Genomic DNA, 22393 nt, shown 5'->3' on the forward strand with positions numbered 1-22393 from the left:
AAAAATGAAATTTTTATTCTTTTAAAATTTTCTTTAACAATATCACATTTTAACCAAATCTTCACTGTGTATATGTGTATAAATACATTTAGGTTGTGTGTATGATACTGTAATTTGAAGGCATAGTTTTAATTTTGCTAGTTATTTATGTCAGAACTATTAGCATTACATTCAGTAGTATATGGGAATTATGATTTATGAGTAACATTAGGGGAAAAAACATTACTAAGGATTCTATATGTTGTGAATTTGTAGGAGGTCAAAGGGAGGGGTGACACTGTGAGTTACTGCACTGGGTGGCACCAACCCTAGTGAGGTCACTGGGCTAAACCATCTGCTGCTTAGTTTGACTACACAGTCATCATGTGGAAGAAATCCAGTGTGACGTAGCGGCTATACAGATTGCTCCTAAGGGGCGGCATGTAACCACCCCTTTCTTGGCCGGATCAGGGGCCCGGTAACCTCAAAAAGCCACTCCTTTTTGCACCCTCCAAAGGGTGCCATAGCTATAGTGACCTTTTGGCACTGCGTCATTTGGATGCAGTGCCAGAGGTACATCATGATGACGTGCGCTGTCTGGACCAGCACATGCCAAAATGGTGCCGGGGGGTGGAGTTAGGGCAGACATCACCAGGATGCTGCACCCTGACTCCGCCCACAGGCCGGCACTTTCTGCCAGTCTGTATAGGGCCTTAGGGGACTGAACAAATCCATTGTGACTTTATAAAACACCAGAGCCAAGTGTTTAAATGTTGTGGTGTGGGTGGGAATTATTAAACGTGCTGTGGATCTTAAATATTTGACCTCCCCCTGCTGCCATAGGTAAAGTAATAGTTGTATTCTTCAATGTGTTTTCTTAATTCTTTTTAGGCTTCAGTAGAGCTGCATTACCATTTGGTTTGGTAAGGAGAGAACTATCCTGTGAGGGCTACTCCATTGATCTTCGGTGTCCAGGAAGTGATGTCATTATGATAGAAAGTGCTAACTATGGACGGACAGATGACAAGATCTGTGATGCTGACCCCTTCCAGATGGAGAACACAGAATGTTTCCTTCCTGATGCCTACAAAATCATGACACAAAGGTAAGAGAAATGCTAACCATGATGCACTACAAAGAACCAATTGAGCTAATATGGAATTGATTACGTTTGCGCATCTTAGGAAAGGTCTAGTGCATTTTCTGATGCCTTTCCCTAGCCATTTTGGAAAGAAAATAATCTAGGTATCACCATTTTTATTTAGGAAAAAATCTGAAGAAACCTGTCGTGCTGATTGGACTTCTTTTTAAAGTTTAAAAAGTTAAAAGTTTGTCTGAAAATAAAGCAGGAAAATGAATGCAAGGAGAGAGAGAGTCATTTTAATATGTTTGAAATGTTGCCCTATTCTTGTCTTATAGGAGGTCAAACAACCATTCAGAGGTTTTCTGAGAGCTGCTGCCAGTTTAAGTGGCTTATAAATATTCATTATAATTAATCACATTTAATGTAATAAATAAATAACTGGCCCCCCTACAAAGTATATTAAACAGAAATTAAACCTGTTTATACCTGTAGTCCACTGGAATGCTCTTATAATTCATCTTGACAATGCTTAACCTTTATAATACCTGACATATAATGGGATGGGATGATGTTGGGTAGATCAAAAGCCACCCCACTTCTCTTTCCCCTTCCTACTTTGAATTCAAATTAGAGCACACGCACCCATTTATTAAAATGATCACTAGCAGTTTGGAGACGTAGCATCAATGCAAATTTAAAGAATGAGTCGCCTTTAATGGCTAGAGCTAATAAAATACAGAATTTGAAATTTAATTATTTTATTGCTTTTTTTACCTGAAGCCAATGTGTAATTGTTTTGAGCATATGTTTTAAAGACACCAGATTAATTTAAATTTAAGAAAATCTTGTAACCCGATGTGGTGTACCACATTTCTAAACATTTCAATTATTTCTAATAATTCCTGTAGTATTAATAACTGCATTTAGATTGCATTGCAGTGACAAAACCATTTGGGTTGCATTGCAGGTAACAAAACTGGAAACATTTTATGTAAATCGATACAATGAAAATTAAAGTCATATTCTCCAGCTGTCCCAATTTGGCAGGGACAGTACCAATTAATCCTCCGTCATCTTACTTTTTCCAGTTGCTTTTAACATGCCCCAGATTTTCCTCTTCCTGCTTTCTGCCATTGTCCACTTTTCCTTTATTTGCTGCAAACTTGAGTTCAAAGTGCAAAAATAGTCTGCACTCAAGTAACTCACAAGACAGGAGGAAATAGTACCCTTTTCAGGAAGCTCAGACAAAAACAAATTGCTAGTTTTTCCTAGGATGTTGGTACATCCTCATTAAGAATTTTTTTGCCATCTTCACCACATTCTGATGTTGCTTAGTTACATGTGTCATGGTTTTCATGGATGACATGTTGGAGAGTATGCTGAAAGATGCCTAACAAGCACTTTTAACATTTTGGCTAACATGGCTACTGTATTATAGTTGTCAAAATACTGGTAGTGTTTGCTTCTATTTTTAGCAAACCAGAGTTTAGTATAGGATGAGTAGGCTTTACTATCTGGGACTTGAAAATTTCAACCCTTTAAAATGAAACCAAAAACAAGTAATGTACACATCCAAAAACACTTTTGAAGGGCTGCAAAACAAAGAATGGGGAGGCTGTTCCCTTTTTTAAAAAGGAAAACCATTATTCCTGGAAGCTTTCAGGAATTTTTTTTCCTCTTTGTGATATATATATATTCTTTTTATTGGTAGAATTCCTAAGGTGGGAGATCAGAAGGGTCAGTGTGACTCATGTAAGCATGATGTATATCTTTGAATTAGCATTATGTTTAAACCTAGACAAACAAGCAAACCTCAAATTGTTGTTTAGGAAGTTGGTTTGTTTCAGTATATGTAGGGGTAGCTGTGTTGGCCATTTAACAAATGCAAACAAAAATCTATCAGTGATACCTTTATTGGCCAACTGAAGCTTGTTTATTGATATGAGTTTCTGTTCAATAGTAATATAATTCTCTGTGGTCACTATTTGCCTGACATTTAAGGTTGGTAAATAGACTAAGAGACAAGGCAGACAGCTGGGAAGAAGCGGCATCTGGCCACTCTGACTGCAAATGGGCTGGGACCATGGTGTATGCACGGCCTGCTCCCAAAGTGGGCCACCACCGCAGGATCCAAGCCACACCAGACACGAGTTAGTTTAAACCAACTCCTGTTTGCAATGGTGTTAGGCTCCTTTTTGTAGCATCAGAGTGGCTTCTGGTCACTTTGGGGGAGTACATCATCTAAATGCCATGCCCTCAAAGCAGCCGTAAGCTGCTTCTTTAGGCCCATGTGTTTCCAGCATTAGAATGTTACTTTTTCTCCTTATACATTTATGTGAAACTAAAGCTTTCTGATCAATTTGCTTCAATTTTGGCTAAATGGGAACAATCCAGTCAAAGCAAAACACCTTTAAGTAACATTTATTACAGGAAAGCTGAGCATTATCATAAATTTCTTTTGCTGAACTGTGTTTCCTTTTCCCTTTCCTTTTTAATGCTATAAATCACAACCTCTAAGCCCAGGATTCTTATTGTCCTTTGTATGTCTATACTGTATTGTATACAGTACTCCCAAGAAAAAGTTCCTTTTGCACATCTAATGACATTTATGATTACCTACAAAAACTTGTATTACCTGTATTATTTACAGGTATTTATTATTATTTTTCAAGAAAAAACTCACAAAATGAGCTGGTAGTGTAGTCTCCACACACAGATTTTAAATTATTCTTCTTGTTGCTACTGTTATTAACATTAATTGTAAAGTTGAAGGCCAGTCCCCCAAAAATGCACTGACAGAGAAATGCACCTATATTTCTCTGTTAAAGCAAGTAGACTTTTAAAAAAGGAAATTCATAAAAATAAATAACTCAGTAATAAAGGATATACTTTGAAGTTAGTTGCTGATTCACATTTATTAAGCATGCTGTGCTAGTAAAGGTCTGTATGCCATACTGTATTCTCAAAATAAAGTGCTTCCCTCTTCCTTTGTTGGGTCACTCATTGATCCTTCACACGCAGTAGCTGGACTAAAATTGGAGCTCAGTACACAATCTTTTTAATTTGCTCTCCTGACCTTTCTATTTATACATTAATGATCTGGTTGTTTAAAATTCTTAAGACTCTTAAATTGTTGTTGTCTTAAATGTACGATTTGTTTTTTAAAAAGCTCATTTATTTCAGGAAAGGAAGGGGCAGGGAGCAGAGAGAAGTCAGGTATCTGCTGACAAATGTTTTTAATTCCTGTTGTCAACATGACTGACACATGGATGAAAAAACAAAACAAAAATAAATTACCTTTCTGATCAGATCCCATCCTGTGAGCATTACATGTATTCCCTTGCTTGTCAGGCTTCAAAAAAAAGGAGGGGGGAGTGTGGGAATATCAGATGAGTTTCCTTTCAAGTGAAAACAAGGCTAGCCTTCTTCTTTCTAATGATAATGAATAAAGGAAAGGCTTTCACTAGAACCCACAGACTTGGACAGTTGGATGGGGAAATCACCCGTCTCATCAGAATAATCTCATCCTGAATTGCTTTGCCCCTTAAACCTCAAGCATACATAGGCTAAAAACCTAAACCACTTCGACAAAATTCCCTGATAAATTATTGCATTAACTACACTCTACTGAGAATCATTTTGTAGGATCTCACTATATATGCCTTGTGACAACACTAAAAATGGTTTGTAAAAGTGTACAACAATACACTGTTAAAACACTCTTAACATTGCCTTAAAATTACTTATCTCCAGCTTTGCCATCCATATAAAGCGTAGATATGGAAATGTTTCTGCTTTACTGGTTTTTACATCAATGCAATAGCAGTTCCTTCTGCAGCTTGAATCACCTACTATTTTCTAAAAGGTGTTCTATGTGAAAGGTGTCTTATATTCATCTACAACCTGCATTTTTCTATTCCTCTTTCACTCGGTACTTCGGATACTTGCTGCTCTTTCTCTGCCCCAGAAGTGATTGTATTGATTGTCACATATCAGATACCAATTTGGACGAATGCATTCCCTGAATGAATGTGCATCAAAGCTGTCATTGTAAATGACTGATCTCAAATATCAGGTCCTTATTTTCCTTTGGCATGTCATTGGCTTTCAATGCCCTAGTCTGAAAGATACTTGACAAACCTCTACTGTACATGATTATCAGAGCCAGACACACTCTCTCTTAGGCATTCCTTTATTTGGTGCTGGCTTCAGCTCACATCAAAGTGGACTTACAGACATAGGCATTCTTTCTACATACTTGTCTCAAAGGGCAAATTTGTAGTCGGATGGCTGTTGCAGAGTTCTTCCTATTTAGGATCAGTTTTACAAAAGAAATAGGCTAAATTTTGTGAATACATTTTCTTCATAAAGGAGAGATGTGCAAAACTGGACTCTCTGAGTTCCCTGAAAAATATGTTAACAATACTTTCAGTTAAGTAGTGTTTTACTTTCTTTCTTTACACATCCATGATGTTTTTCTTTTATTGTTATTGTTAATCATGCTTTTCCTAACATTTCATTTGAGTGTGTTATTGTTCATAACAACGACTCAGCAGGATATACCTTAGCTAATCTAAGTATACTGCTTTATAATCCACTGTACCTGACCATCTTCAACTGAAATGCAGTTTTATCCATAGGGTAATTATTTTAAGCCTCTTGTCCATAAGCTCAGTGGAATTTGTAGTAGATAGCACAGTACAGCCGCCCCTCAAAATTTGCGAACTTAGAGTCGGTGGTCGGCAAGCGGAAAGGGACAAAATGGTACAGGCACGTGTGCAGCGGTGCATATAGGCGAGCGCCACCATTGAAATAAAAAATATTGGCATTTTTCCAGATTTGTGTGTATGTGTGTGTGTCTGGAACGGTTCCCCCACAAGTCAGGAGGGGTGACTGTAATGTATATCACTGCCTTTACTGTATGCTAATGGGACAAAAGGATTGAAGCATGTTGAAAACAGGCCATTGTGTGCAAAAATGTTTTGACAGTGGGAAGGGATTTTACTATAGAAGATCATTGATATTATTTATGATTATTTCCCAAAATATAACTTCTGTCATGGACTGTTTGATTGTTTAACAGAAGAAGGGAAAAACAGCACTGAACACAATGCTGTCTCTGAAATTTGTAATTCACACTTCTAATTAATTCTGTTGCAGTTCTGTTAAAGTTCTAGATTAAATCTATTTCATACAATGGATTGATTGAATTTTTTAAAAAACCACAGCTGTCTTTTACTACTGCAGCCCAAATAAAAGCTAACTTAATACTTTGAGGAAGGAAAAGTAAATAAACTTGTAGTCTGCTTGTAAACCATGGCATAAATAGGTTCCTTTTGGCAACATCTAGAGTGATAGAGTCTTCTCCTTTTTTAAAAAAATGGCAAATAAGTTGCATATACTTTAACAGGTTTTCACATATAGCATTTTGTTAATGCTCATAGTTGCGTTGACTCAGATGGCATGAAGGTATATTACTGCCTGTACATTTTCTGTCCAGCATTCTGGTTAGCTGTGGTGTAATAAATAGAGTTTTTGCCCATGCCAGAGCCATCTAATGGCTACATACATTCTGATGAAAGGAATCTTATCTTGATGGAAAGTAAGTGGCCAGACATACATCTAAGGATTGCATTAATCAATATTTTGTCTAAAGAGGAGGGAGGAGGAGGAGGAGGAGAAAAGAGCTTTAGGTTGCAAATTCGCTGTCAAATCTCACAGTTCCTGACAGAATGTATTGGGATCTAACAAATATAATCTTGTATCCATTCACATACATCCCACCACAAAATTTGAAGTGAAATTACTCCATTAAATACAGCGCGTCCACATCATATGCAGGCGCGCTTTACGCGGACTTGAGCTTACGCGCTCAAGCCGCGGGGCGGAAGGGGCGGCGCGTCCCATTCAATTGAATGGGCATGCACTCCCGTTGCGCCCCGCGCGCCGCCGTGCACGAGCCCCATTGTTTCCAATGGGGCTTGAGCATAGGTGGAATTCGCCTTACGCGGAGAGATCCGGAACAGATCCCCGTGTAAGGCGAGGGCTGACTGTACAGAGGCTGCTGCCACATTTCAGAATTAATTCAGTTTGATACAGCTTTAATTGTCATGACTAGAATTTGTAGTTTATTGTTGCAACAGGGCTCTCGACAGGCGATGTAGCTCACAAAGCTACAGATCCCAGAATTCCATAGCACTGAACCATGGCAGTTAGAATGGTGTCAAACTGCATTAATTTTTCAGTGTAGATGCAGCCAGAATAACATTTAGAGAAGACCATTATTCCCTCTCTGCTTGTTTCTTGACAAATCTACCTTTCTGTTTCCCTGGAAGACCTAACTTTTTGTTTTATGTCCAATGTATATAATATACATAATAAACACACAAAAAGCTTACAGTAATCTCATTATTTATAAAAGCAATAATACAATTGTATGGGAGTACTACCCTCATAGCATAGCTAATTATATTTCTATATTGGTCCCTTTAACCTTTAAATCAGATGTGAAGTGGATTTAGGGATCCTATACATGGAACTTGTGACCCATTTATCTCAGCTCTTTCCTGGAGAGACCTTTATTAAGCTATGATGACTGCTGAATAGGAAATGTAACCAAGATTATTTTTATTCAAATATAATTTAAATATTAATCAAAGAAGATTTATGCTTGAAACTGACAGAGACTATTAACATCAAAAAAAATAATTAACTGCACTGGGTATCATGAAGCAGAGTTAGCCAAATAGCCGAGAGGTCTAATTGCTCTGGAGTTTGCAAAGCAATAGTTTATATATTATACGGTTGCTGTGGAATTAATAGTAATGTGGTTTCCTATGCAAAGCAATTAAAGCTTTCTGTTAAGGTTCATTGCTCTATAGGATATCTGTTGAATATCTTGTAGTAAACAGAACTGACACTTTGAAAAGACAAAGTGAAAACCGTTATGGGAGTGTAGATTAAAATGAAAATAATATAGTAATATCTTTCAAAAAATTTTTTTTGAGGGATAAGCATTTGGCACCAAGAAATAGTTTTAAAATATAGGCAGATTAAATGTTTCTGATAATTGCAAAATGGTAGACTGAACAGTACTGTACTGTATAATCACTGGTCTTTCAAATTATGAAGGCTGTGTTGTCCATAATTATGGTTATGGTTATAATAAAAGTATTATCTTCACCTTTTGGGATGACGGCCTTTGTTATACAATTTGAGAAAGTGATACATTTTAAAAATGAATTTCATCCTTTTTTTTTTTTACTTGTATACCCTGTTAGCCTTTTATTTTAGTCAAAAATTATAATGACACTTTACTGCTGAAATAGCTGAAATACGAGAATTTAAGGATCCAGGTAAGAGGAATAGCATGATGTTAACCAGTGCATCGGTTTGTGCTCCATTAATAACATTGCAGCTAATTGCCTAATGCATTGATCATCATTATTCACAAAGGCCCAAATCATTCCAATCTAATACAAGACAGATAGAAATTGAAAGCTAATAAATATAAAGATGATGCAGTTATAACCATACAGCTAAATATACAACTGTTAAAATATAAAGCTGATCTTTATAGCAAAAACTGGAGGATCCTTTACTCTTTTGGTAAATTCACTACGATTATTTATATCTGTATAATTCTGTTTGAAGAAAATGGAAACAGGAAGTAGAACAGATCCAGTCAGATTTGCAATCATTTATAAAGATTTGCCATGTTATACATTATTCAACACACTTGCCCTGTTTATATCAGTGACATAAGAGTGTGTGCTTCTTTCTCAGCAGAATACTGTTTTTGCTGCTTCACAGCACACTGTCTTATACTCCCAGGCCTCCACATGGTGTTAGCAGATATTTAAAGCATCTCTGCCTAGCATTTTATAGGTCATGATGAACTGAGTCTATAAACCAAGGTACTGTACTGTTATTAAGTTAATGTAGTCAATGGGTGTAACTTAGACTGAATACTTCACTCAGTGTAATAATTTTACCCTGCTACAGAAAAATCACTTGAGGTTTTTTTAAAGATAAGTATCAGTCATCATAGTCAAAATTGCTTGATTTTGTAATAATGCTACCAAACTACTGAACAGAATTGTGCTCCACAGATTTATACAGGGTAATTGTCTGCTTTTAAAATTATTGTTTTAATGTGTTTTCTTAGACTCATAAAAATTGTCTCCTTTTCCATATAAGATTATTATAGGACCCATGTGAGAGACAGCATGATGCAATGGTTTGAGGGTTGGACTAAGATCCTAAGAAACCAGGGTTTAAATCCCCATTCAGTTATGGAAACCTACTAGGTGACTTTGGGCAAGTCACACTCCTTCAACCTTAGAGAAAGGCATGGGGGAAATCCCATCTTAAGAAATTATGTCAAGAAAACCATGTTATGGCCTTAGGGTCAACATACGTTAGAAATGGCTTTAAAGAATACAACAAGGTCCATAGGATCCACCCCCCCAACAGATAAAACCTTATCTCCACAGATAAAACCTGTGATATTTCAGGGTTTTTCTCAACATATGGTGGTCAAGAGTAGAACCCACCAATTTAAACATTTCTTAGAGACATCCTCGTAATGATGATCTGGGTATGTGTGACCTGTACTTTCCCCCTTAAATGCCTGGTATAGTTACTTAAAGGCACCAGATCCTATTTGGTCTTAGATGCTAAGCAGGGTCAGCACTGAATTAGTACTTGAATTGGAAACTGCCAGTAAATACCAGGTGTTGTAGGCTGTATTTCAGAGGAAGGAACTGGGCAAAACCACCTCTGAGTATTCCTTTTGTAAGGAAACCCTATTAAATTCATGGGGTCGCCTTTAGTCGATAGGCAAGTTGAAGGCACATACACATACATTCCATACAATTATCATCCTAAAAACTCTAAACATTAAATACTTCATGCGGTTTCACAAATAGCCCTGTTCTATTACAACAACAACAACAACAAACAAACAATTTATTGAGTAGCCCAAGGGCCGTTTCAAAATACTAGTAATATAGTAAAAAACAGTATCACAAAGCTATATATAAAATGTAAATATAGTGCACTAGGTGCAATAAACCTCCATACAATATAAATACATATGCATAACCTAAGTGTGCAACCCCCTGTTCTATTACAATCTAACTTTGTCATCAAGCTCCTTTTTGCCTTTACTTCAGAATCCCAATTTGAGAGAAAGGTGAGATATAAATCTAATAAATAAATAAAGTACTTCTAACTCATGTTTCATCTAGTGTAGCATTATCAGGTTTACTTTATTATTGGCAGTGTGTGGAAGTCTTACCTTTTTCATATTACTCCTCAGTATTGCTATTTTTCAGTGATTCCTAAGTAAATGGGGATAAAGATGTTGAAAAATCTAAAATGAACAAGGCATTTTAGAAGCCTTGTAAAACTGTTATTGTCTGGGTATAAATCATACTGCTTTTCCCCAGCCTAGGACCTATGTAAGATATGTGTAGTACTGGATTGGTAATGTGTCAGATTGGGTTCATTTTTAAGTCTTCTTTAATAATAATTCCACTTATCATATATATGCATATATAAATCTTTAAAAAAATAGTCAAAAAATGGACTTCAAAAACCTGAGTGGACTTATCAATAGGTCAAAGTAAATACTGTACTTTAACTCTATATATAAAAAGGAAGAATCTCCTGGTGAAAGGGAAGAGTGTAACCTGTTCTGGAAGCACACACACACACCCCTCATCCATCCAGCCTTGACAGTGAGCACACACAGTTATGACTGCTGGAATTTTGTGTGTGGGGGGGTGCCATTGTTTTATTTTGCTTCATTCTTTGGATTCTTTATTACATGTCCCTAGTTTTACCCTTGACAGGTCATATCAAAATCCATAATTTTGAACCCAAAACTGGCCTTCGATTAATACATGGACTTTATAGTTGAGCGTATATGGCAGTGATGGTGAACCTTTTAGAGGCCGAGTGCCCAAACTGCAACCCAAACCCCACTTATTTGTTGCAAAGTGCCATGTCCCTCTGGCTTTCTAGTAACAAACTCTGGCAAACTCTGTGCTGGGGCTATGGCACTTGTGCCCACAGAGAGGGCTCTAAGTGCCATCTCTGGCACGCGTGCCATAAGTTCTCCATCACTGGTATATGGTATATACACATGACATATGTGATGTATCTTTCAGGAAATAAATTTGGTGAACCAAGATCTGTTTCAAGATCTGTAGATGGTGTCTTATTTACTCAGGGTCCATTATTCTACTGCCAATATAATAGATATTGTCAATTAATATATACTTAGTATTCATATATATAGTGCAAAGGTTCCTCACTGTTTTTAAAATAGCACTTTGGATAACATACCGTAAAACTAAATACCTATGAATCAGTTTTCAGTTATCACAAATGCCATCAGCAATGCCGTGTTCTCTTATCAGTCACTTTCTGCTGTCAACCTAGCACTTACTCCAACAAAAGAGAATTTGCATCCAATGTAATGCAGCATTACATCTAGTAATGCAGTGTTGTCTTGTGAACACAGAGCTTTTAACTGTGCAAATTCATGACTCTTGCAGTGGCAGGCAATTTGATAAAAGGATTAGATTGTGAATATTTTCAATTCGAGTAAAATTAGCTGTGAGCCGATAGAGATGGGTCAGCAGAATTCTTACATTTCTGGACTTGTTTGCCTCGGGAGAGGGGAACAACAAAACAGCTATTGCCAAATATTTTATTTATTTATTTTTAAACACAGTTTTTCTGTTTGATCATGCAAGGCCTACTAAATCATGCAAAGCAACTGACACTCCTTTTTTCCCCTTTAAAGAGTCAAGAGATGGTTTTCAGTGGAGGTGTTATACCTGGAAGCTTTACAAACTTTACAGATGCTAATTATATCCAGATACCACAGTGGCTGAGGAATAACAGTTCTTTTGTGGCATCCATGTTCTCTCAAGGAAACACACACACACACACACACACAGAGTGTATTACTTGTTGCCCAAACTTCAGAGATGCATTTTAATAGAAAATGACACCACTGATACTGAGTTGATTAAAGACCCTTCCAGGGGGGCACCACTTCTGTAGCATGCTTTAAACCACATGGGGGGAAAGGGGTGGGGAAATCAGCAGATCATATCAAAAGCCTTTCATTTAGTTATTAGTCACCAGTCTGACATTTATACTTTTAAAGACATGAATAGAAAGTTACTTAAAAGGTGCAGGAGGGGGGACTGGGGGGAGAGCTAAATGAAAGGCTTTATCTACGATTGCAATCTAATCAGTGCGAGGAAGAAGGGAGAGAGAGAATGGGTGTGGGGGGGGGGTTCAGATCATTAGGGAACAGCTTGAAATTAGTCATCTTATGGCTTCTTTTGCTATTAAAATTCTGTTTCACTTTGTATTGGAATGTGTCACAGTGCTTCAGAACTGCCATGCAAATATCTCACATGGGTGAATAGCTTACTGATCACACCCAACTTTGCCTCCCTGCCAGAAATATCATAAAAAGAACTATATTAAATGTATCTGCTTATAAGGACCAGTTTATTCTGCCTGGAAAGAATTGCCTGTTGTTTCTCTCCCCAGCCTCCTGTGCCTCATTACTCATTGCAGTACTCTGAGAGGGTAATTAATGGTCTAGAAGAGCCATTTAGGGAAACCCAGAGCCATGAGGGTGAAAAATATTTCTCTGTGGAAGGATCTTTAAGGATTAAATAATTACAGGCGCTAGAGGTTTGTGATGACCAATCTAAATTGGAACGTAATTAGGAGGAACATGGTCCTCCTTATCAAAGTACTTGATGTGTACAGCTATTCTCATACCAGGCAACTAATTAAATATTTAAAGATGCCTTCCCCTTGCACCCTCCCAAGAAAAATAACCTGCCACACAAAAGGGCTGATGACTTTTGCAGATAATTAACAGGTGAGGGGAGAGGGATTTAGATTGCCTCCAAGGTTTTGCAAGGTCACTGTTTATTATACTGTAACTCCTATATGGCCTGGTAAAGGGATTCTTGCTAATTTAAATCTTAAGTAGGACATCCCATTGTGATTTCCCATTCCCCTTGTCAAAATGGGGAGTGATGGTTTCTGTAGGTGAAAACTGCAGTAGGGAACATTTCCATAAGTAATTGGTCCTAATTGACACTGGCCCCAATATATCGAGAGAGAGATACATTGTAATTATCTGAGGAGAAGTTTTAAAACTCTAGGCATCCTATAAATGTTTAAGTAAGTATGCATACATTCATTTACCCTGTGTATCTGCGATAACATCCCTGCATTATGTTGAGACACGATGACCCTTTGAAATTAAGGGAGTCTCAGTGGTCTGCTCTGTAAATAAATATGCCTTATTTTACTCCTAAAATGAACCCACTTTTATGTTGAATGTGCATTTCTGCAAACAAGGAAGTTGGTCTGGATTAATAAGACTCTGAGCAAGTCAGGCCTAATTTGCATTAAACTGACCCAAAGGTCTTCAAAAATTGCTCAGAATTATCCAGCCCTCTAGCATATCAGAGGTTTCGTTAACAAATTACTGGTGTTATTTTAAAAAATGCTTATTTGGCTAATTAAAGAAGCTTTTAAAGGCAGTTTTAAATTTTATTTAAAATCTATGCAAATTACATTATATAAAATCTGCAGACTGACAAAATAACATTTTAACAACATTTATGGACATTGGAGGGTTTTTTTTTAAGTTTCTCCTACCAAATCTATTGTATCTCTACTTTACATCAGTAGTGAGCACATATAGTGCTGTGGTTTGAGTATTGGACTTTGACTCTGGAGATCAAGGTTTGAATCCCTACTCAGCAATAGAAACCCACTGGGTAACCTTGGGTAAGTCAAACGCCCAGTCTCAGAGGAACTTGCCAAGAAAATCCCATTAAAGGTTCACTTTAGGGTCACCATATCAGAAATGACTTGAAGGCACACAACAACAGCAATAAGCATACAACATGGAAGCAAGACAAATGAAATATACAGATAGTCTTTACCAATTTGATTGCTAGGGGTGATGGAAGTTATAGTATAGCACATCTAGAGCAACATTTTCAATCTCTGGTCTTTTGGATAGTTGAGATCTCAACTTGCAGAAATGTCAGCTAATATGGCCAGTGCTCAGTAATTCTGGGAACTGAAGTCTCCAGTGTTTGGAGGATCAGAGTCTAAGAATAACTGATCTAGAAGACACCAGATTAGAAAATGGAAATTCTATTTGGGAAACATGTCTTCTCCAATGGTTGGAAGGAGTTGTCCATACTGAAAGGAGTTCAAGAGGGGAACAAAAAACAGGCATGGGTAGCTTGCACAGAATTCTCTGCCTGGTTTTGGTGATGGTGTTGTCTTACCTGATATCCTTCTCTTACTGTTGTACCCTGTATAGTAGTCTAAGACTTTTTTGAGGTCTCCCTGACCTTCAGGAGAGTTGTTTAGAGAGGTGCTGAGGACTGCCATAACAAGACAAAAAAAAATCCACAATTGCCAACAATACATATTGCTAAACGTCCTTGACCTATTGTAAGTTACTTGCTTGAATTTATACTAGTAAAATGTATTAAATTTACTAAAATCTAGCATACAGTGAAGTTTCATTAGATTTGTGCTGCAAGTCTTGACTCATGCATGAAACATTATTTTCTTTCCTATGAACCTGTTCATTCTTTATGAGGTCTACTTCAGAGGATCCATTCTTCCATGAGTAATGGTTCTGTTCTCACAGATTAGATGATTGAGAAACAGGAAAAAGGACCATTTCAGTGCTGTCACCTGACCTGTTTTTCATTGATTGTTTTAAACTATGTTGCTTAACTAGGAAAGTGCCATATAAATGCTTAAAATAAATGCGCAACCAAATTAAGTCACTAACAAATCTTTGGTTAGTGGGTTATCATGAGGATTAACAAGAGTTTTCTTTCTAACATTAGCACACTGCTATGCAGAGTTGTTCACATGTCTCTGCAGGATTTGGTGTGCTTAACTTCTTTTAGCATTAAGCTGAATACTGGGGAAAAAGAGAAATTGGCAGATTTCCTTTTAGGGTGAGAGTTTATTAGAGGACAAGTTTATATGCTGAAAATGTTCAGCGTTACGCTTTTAACCAAACCAATTTCTCAATTTTAAAACAGTTTTGTGCATGCAGAACTGCTTTCTGATTTATACTGATCCTTCCCTTCTACTGAGCCTCTCGTGAAACACCCCTGGCTCTTTTCAAGGGCCACAGCAGCTTTAGGAGAAGCCACAGACTGTTATAGTGATGAGGAATTGATGATAACTCTTGTCGTGGGACTAGAATTCTGTATATGTGTCATTGAATACAATTCACAGTTTGAGCTTGGACCTTTTATTTCAGTTGTACATTATTCTTTTCACCTGTCACTAACACTTAGTGAATGGTGTCTGTTATTGAAAATGGATTGAATTGCTGGGTACAGATGCATGATTCAATGATTTACTCTCACATTAATTTGAAGTCCACGATAGATTTTACAGAACTAGCCAAGAAAAGCATACAAAAGAAAGCTGTATTTATTATTTCAAAATATCAGCCACAAGCACTGCCTGTTACATTAATTATGACTAATGGAATCATTATTATGGAACACCTCCTTTGTCATATTAATTGCAGCACATTTACTTTCCTAACATTATGTTTATTTAGGAAGGTTTAACAAATAATCAGTACTTGAACACCAAAAGAAAACTGCTGGCAATTCTTTTGTGCTGTTAAAAATTGTTGGCTTATGCACAGGTCCCGCTATCTTTATTATAGACTCTCATGTTGCTTCAGGCCAGTGGGGCAGGACCCCCAGAGGTACACAAGGGGATCCAGAGTTGCCCTGATCCTTTCCTCCTCCTTCTCCTCCTCCCAAACCTTTTCTGTCCAGAAGGGGAAGAGAAAGGCAAGGAGGGCACATGGAATCTCTGCATGTGGGAAGAGGAGAACTCTTTCTTTATAAGATGTTAAAATATGAATATGCATGAATGTGTGAATAAAAATATGCACATTAAACTGAGAAAATATTTTTATTCATATAGTACATCACATGGGGAGCATGGCATCTGAATGTAAATGTAAAGAGGGTCAGAAGGGTAAAAAGTTTGAGAACCACTGCTTCATGCTATTACTAGTGGTTATTGACCTATTGTTAGACTGAGCCCTCTTCACAGCATGCAAGTCCAACTTGTATTCTAACATAAGCTAAAATAACTGGCGTCCATCTAAGTAAAAGAGGAATGTGGAAACCAAACCTTTGAGGAATGGTTGAAAGAATTGGGTATGTTTAACATGAAGATGTTTAATAATATGACAGATCTTCAAACGTAAAAGGTTGACATGCAGAAGATGAAGCAGATTTGTTCTCTGTTGTTACAAATGGCAAGACTAGAACTCATAGGTGGAAAGTGCAGGTTTTGGCTAAAACATTAGGAGAAAAAATTCCTAGCAGAGGTGTTTGGCAGTGGAACATATGGCCTCACAAGGGACAGGTTCTCTTTTTCTGATGTAGTTAAGCAGGGGTTAGCCAGACAAGTGTCAGAGATGTTGCAGCTGCAACTTGCATTGAAGAACCCTGCACTGAGTAGGGGTAATCCCCAAGTTTTCTTCTATGATTCTATCAGGTTAGGAGGCTCTAGGATAGAAGGTTTTCTGTCCTCCAGCACCTGTCATACCCCAAAAGCCATTCAGCAGGTTCAAGAGGCTTTCTGAATGTCGGGTTTTTGTTTGCTGCTGCTGTGGGATATGGCAGATAAGCAGTTTGGGGCCATTCGGCCTTCTCATCATCTCCCACGCCCATGTTCTTGCTGAGAGAGTGAGGTCAATTCACCTGACAGGCGTTGGGTGAATACAGGTGGAAAAAGGAATGAATATTCGTGGGTCATCTTATCTTCAAACCAACACATTGTGTAACTCCTGGTCACAAGTTCCTAGTGGTTTTCATAAATAGGGTTTTGCTTTTTTCCTATGAGGTTTCTGCGCCTTTCACTGCAGATAAAGAAGCAGATAAATCTTTACCTGCTGAATTCCTGAATGCCTAGTCTAGTTAATAAAAATTTTAATTGTCCACTAACATCACTGGTTGCATAGTAAGGTATGTTTCCTCTGGCTTCTTGTTCTTGTAAAAGAGACCCTTTACTCTTTTTGAAGGTACACTCATCCCTCCACATTTGCAGCGTTGACTTTTGTACATTTGAATATTCACAGATTTTATTAATATGTCCTCTCTGGTAATATCTAGGTGCTCCAGTGCACCTCTATGGTCAACTTTAACCAAGGACCTAAATATTCCTACAGAGAGCACTCCTCTAGGCATTTGTAGCTCCAGGGCAATTCTGAGGTCAGTGTCTGGTAGATGTCGACCACAGAGTTGCCCTGGAGGACCTAGAGATTCCTAGAGAGGTGTTCTTGCAGGTAAAAACAGAGTATGTTTGTTATTTGTGGTTTTTCCACAGTCACGCTATCTCAGCAAAGCCCAATATAAAGGTAGTTTAAATTAAGTTTTAATTGAAATGAATAGGTTGGATTGGATTAGCCTCATCTTGGCATTATGGAATTAACGTGCCTACTATAAGTGTAATTGACTCTATTTCAACCTGTCTCCTGTCACTTCTGCTTGTCTGTGCATATTAAAAAAAAAAACACCAAAAAACAATGTACATTTTCTCACTTTCCATACTACTTCTTGCTACTTCTGGTGTGCTGGTCATGTAATTATATACTAAGCTTTTCATTTTAGAGCTGAAGTATTTGTTCAAGACTGTAGATTTTGCATTTTTAATCTTCTCTAGAACAGTAGTGAATAATGGCCCCTGGCAGGAGATAATGAAATTTTCTTAATTTATATTTTCAAGCAGAGGCCTCAATTGAAAATGGCATCCTATGGCCTGGAGACAGAGCTCTAGTGCAAGTTTCAGGGGAGCTGTAATAATAATGCAGTGCCAGTGGTGATGGGGAATGATAGGACAGTGAAGTAATTTAAGGAAGAAAAGGGAATGTACCAAAGCCTTATTGTAGCATATCTAATGATCTTCTGAAGATTCCCAATGGCTTTTGGAGCATGACAGGAGAAACTAATGTTATCTTGCCCAAACAGAAGCCTCTGCTTAATCAGCAGAGCAAGACCATTGATTAAAACACCTCACACAAATAGATTACACATGGAATCTCATCTCCATACTTTTCACTTGGTAAAGTGTAATAATGAGCATAAGATAATCAAGAGAGCAAAAGCAATTTGTTGGGAATTGTACTAGTCGAGATTACAGCAGGAACACAAACAAATTAGAATGGAAACAAGGGCTGCTTTTAAAGTTAAGCGCACGAGAACAAACGTACACTATTTGCAGACATAAATGGAAAGTGGCCAAAAGTAATAGCAATTGAAAGATGTAAAATTACCTTGTACATTTCCCCAAGTTCTTGTTTTATTTTCTGGGATCTTCAGTTGATGCAAGCCCAGACCTGCATTGACACCAGTCTTTTGAGTGAGGTCTGCTAAGTTCATTGTCTCACTGGCGTTGTTAATTAGCTGTCCATGTTTGGTTTCAAATTTCCTTTGGAATTATCTCCACACCAGGTTAATTAAAGCTTTTCATATATTTAGGTGAAATATATTTTAATATGGAGATTGTTAAAACATAAAACAAATCTTCATGGCCTTTAAATGTATCATTTAAGTAGATGATGAGCATACAGTATATCGTATACAAACCTTGACAGTTATCTATACATCTAGATTCTAGAACATCCCCTGGTTTCATCAGGGAAAAAAGGGCATTTTCAACATAACATAGAAAAGTGTTTGAATATTTGCTCCATATGTGAGATTGATGTACTGATATTTTTGACCAATACATTTTACAAGATAGTTTTAACATATCACCAGTCTCCACTTTTGCAATAAATGAAAAACTATATTCTCCTGCACCTGAAACCAAGAGAACTTTATATATAATTTACCACAGAAGCATAGATTTGAATGGAACAGTTATAGCGATTGGCAAATGTTCAAAAGGCTTGCAAAATTAATATCCAGTGTTAACTGGGATGATTTGGAATAAGAGGTGGTAGATAAGAAATTGGGGAATATACCTTAAGATAAAATGTAACACTGTTAATCTGCTGCTATGTGCCTGATCACTTTGGGATCAAAGCAAATGATATATTGCATTTGTGTCACTCATAATAAAATTCTTTAAAGCATTCTCCCTCAAAATCTGCTCTGGGTGATGGATGCACCCACTGGAGCAGTATTGAGAGAAGCACAAAATAAAAGGAGAAAGAGAAAGTCCTATTCCTCAAAAAGATGACTTGCCCCTTGGTGTAAGCCTAGCAAGATTAGGTTGATGTCAGAAAAGAGAAATAAAATAATATATTACTTTATAATTTTTAAAAGGAAAAAGTCACACCTACAAGTCTTATCAGTTTTTTGTTTTTGGTCTCTTCAAACACCTCCTCCTACCCCACTGCCCCTTCACTGTAGCTGACCTTGGCTTAACATCATCATGGGGAGGGAGACAAGGTCCTTGATGTGCTGCATCTGCAACTACCTCCTACTTCCCTGCTTCACCACCTCCCTCAATCTAGCTGACCTCAGCTTAACATTTTATCTTTGCATCAGGCTCTTGATATGTATATGTATGCAGGTCTACCCCTTGACCACTGGAAGTCTTGTCCAACTATTTTTTAGAATGCTGAGATTTTACCAGTCACTGCCAACATGCCTTTCTGTATATTGTTATATATGTAGTAGCAAAACAGCTTGCTTTATATAAGGAATGACATGAAATCAATGTAGAGTGTGTCCTTTCCTTACGCAGGGGATCTGTTCCATCCCCTCCCCCCGTAAGGCAAATACCATATATGCTCGAGCTCCATTGAAACAATGGGGCTCATGGACACGGCACGTGCGCCATTGCTTCTTCCATCACGTGACTTTCAGTGTGCTCGTGTATGACACGGGTGCACTATACTTTATATTGCAGAAGGGATGAAAGCAAGCTGAGTTTCACAAAGTTTTCTGCTTCTCAGGAAGTGATGACAACAAATCATCCAACTGTAATTGTTGGAACTGAAATGACAGCTATCAGTATTGTCAGAAGGGCCCCAAAGAAACAATAAGCAATCCACTTAACCAGTCTTTCCTTTGTATGGTCTTCCAGGCAAAGCAAGGAATGCTTAGTGTTCTTTATATTCTCAAGAATTCTGGAATCATAGTCTGTTTCAAAACCACCCTAAAAGTGAGAGAGCTGTCCTGATTTCTCATTTATTAGTAGGAGCATTCAAGTTCTGCTGAAACTTTAGCGTAGCTTTAATTCCTGTGTACAGCCAGAATTCAGCTTGATCTTGCACCTATTGGCAGAGGACAAATGTCAGAAATTCAAGGTACAAGATATTACTTGCGAAAGGGTATTTAGTAGTGTGGGAAGTGCTTAGATTGCAAGAGTTGATGTATGGTTGGAGTCAAAGGCTCAGCTGTTATTTTTAAGAACTGGCTTCCTTCAGTTTACTGACAAACAGAACTCACCCAGGAGATCAGCCAAGTTTTCTTTGTTTTAATCAGCAAACTGTTTCTGACCTTTTTCTTCACTCCTTCCTTTTCTTCCAAAGTAAAAAGTTGGAAGAAGTTTTTTACTATTCTCTTTTTAAAAAGTTTTGACGAGTCTGTCTTCATCCGTATTCCAAAACGAGAAGTCTTTTTGAAGCATCTGACCATCCACAGTACAATCATTTTATGTTTGCTTATGATCTTACACAAGCCAGTGTCTTCTCATTATCACAGGATTTTATAGAAGATGCCCTCCCCATCGCTCGAGCTGCTTGATGCCAGTGGATGAGCCAGCATTGTGGGGACACAACTAAGGCAATGTTATTTAAAAAAAAACATACTATAGTCCTAGGTATTTGGAGTAAACATGAATATTTCTTCTGAGAGTAACCATGCATACTGTCAGGCTGTTTTACAGCATGTGGCTGACATTCCCATTAAAATCAATGAGACTTTAAAGTGCATAATTTTGGCTGATTTTTGGCTAAACGTACATAGTGTTAAACTGAGGCATACGGTGTGGTTGATACTACTGTTAAAATCAATGAGACCTTAAAATGCATAATTTTGGCTGAAATCCTTCAGCTTTACTGTCCTTTGTAGCTAGTCTCTTTGAAAAGCATTAAAAAAAAAGCAGGGGATGATGATGGACTTCACCTCACATCATCCCCAGACAACATGGCAAGTGATCAAGGATAATGGAAGTTAGAAAGAACAGTATCTGGAGCACTAATATTCCCTACCCCTATGAAAAAAGTTTGGGGTGCACTACTCCTATGCTATTTATAGACCACCAATGAACACCAGGTTCAGTAGGCTATATTTCAGGGGAAGGGATGGACAGAAGCTACCTCTGAGTATTCCTTGACTTAGAAAACACTATGAAAATCATAGGGTCGCCCTCTGTAGAAATGGATTTGAAGGTACACACACACACACATATACACAAAGTCCCATTGACCTAAATCCAGTTTGTAATTCCAAGTAGGGGAGACTTATTGAACAATGGAACTTCCATAAGTGTTCTTTCCAAGTGTCCATTGTGGGTCCCTTTTAGTTGGAACTAATAATTGTACAATCGTCCCTTCCCTTATGCGGGGATCCATTCCGGACCCCCCTGAGTAAGGGGAAAAACGCGGATGCTCAAGCCCTATTCAAATGAATGGGGCTTGTGCCCGTGGCAGCGCGGCAGTGACACACAGGGCGCATGCCACGGGAGCGCGTGCCATTGTTTTCTTCCAGTGCATGGCTCCCTTCCTTTTGGCATGGCTTCCAGCGTATGGTGGAAGCAGCGTAAAACGCGCCCGTGTATGACGTGGGTGCACTGTATTTAAGCCATGATATTCAGTAGGGCTGACTTCTGTCTACATATTTCACTGCACTGTTGGCTTGATTTCTTATAAATTACAAGGTGCTCATGACTTTAATGAAAGCAACAATTCAGAGATGTGAAACACTGCATATGGAATTTATTCCCAAAGAGGTTATTTGGCACAAAACCTGAGGTCTTGTTAGTCCCATTGCTTAGTTTTCAGCATGTTCTCTAATATGATTTTCATTGCTACTGACAAATTTTAAAAATGGATTTCCTTTTATTGTTTCATGCTTTTTATTTTTTTCTGTTATTTAATTTATATCTCATTTAGTTTAACTATTATATTGTTTTGGATTATCATATAACACTGCCAGAGTTGCCACACTGAAGGGTAGAATGCCAGATAGTTGAATAAAATAAAATAAATCTTTTAGCTATACCAGTGTAACTTCTGCTTCCTAAAAT

General features: G+C 37.7%; 1 protein-coding gene across 23 annotated transcripts in view; it reads left to right on the forward strand.

The window, feature by feature from the left end:
- Positions 1–22393, forward strand: part of ADGRL2 (adhesion G protein-coupled receptor L2) — a 239601-nt gene that overhangs the window by 138086 nt on the left and 79122 nt on the right. For all 23 annotated transcript variants that reach the window (XM_042461362.1, XM_042461359.1, XM_042461361.1 and 20 more), the window contains exon 3: positions 871–1084. In XM_042461362.1, the coding sequence (XP_042317296.1) occupies positions 871–1084 (214 nt within the window). The remainder of the gene's footprint in view (positions 1–870; positions 1085–22393) is intronic.

Source organism: Sceloporus undulatus, chromosome 4 (assembly GCF_019175285.1).
Source record: "Sceloporus undulatus isolate JIND9_A2432 ecotype Alabama chromosome 4, SceUnd_v1.1, whole genome shotgun sequence".
Lineage (NCBI taxonomy): Eukaryota > Metazoa > Chordata > Lepidosauria > Squamata > Phrynosomatidae > Sceloporus > Sceloporus undulatus.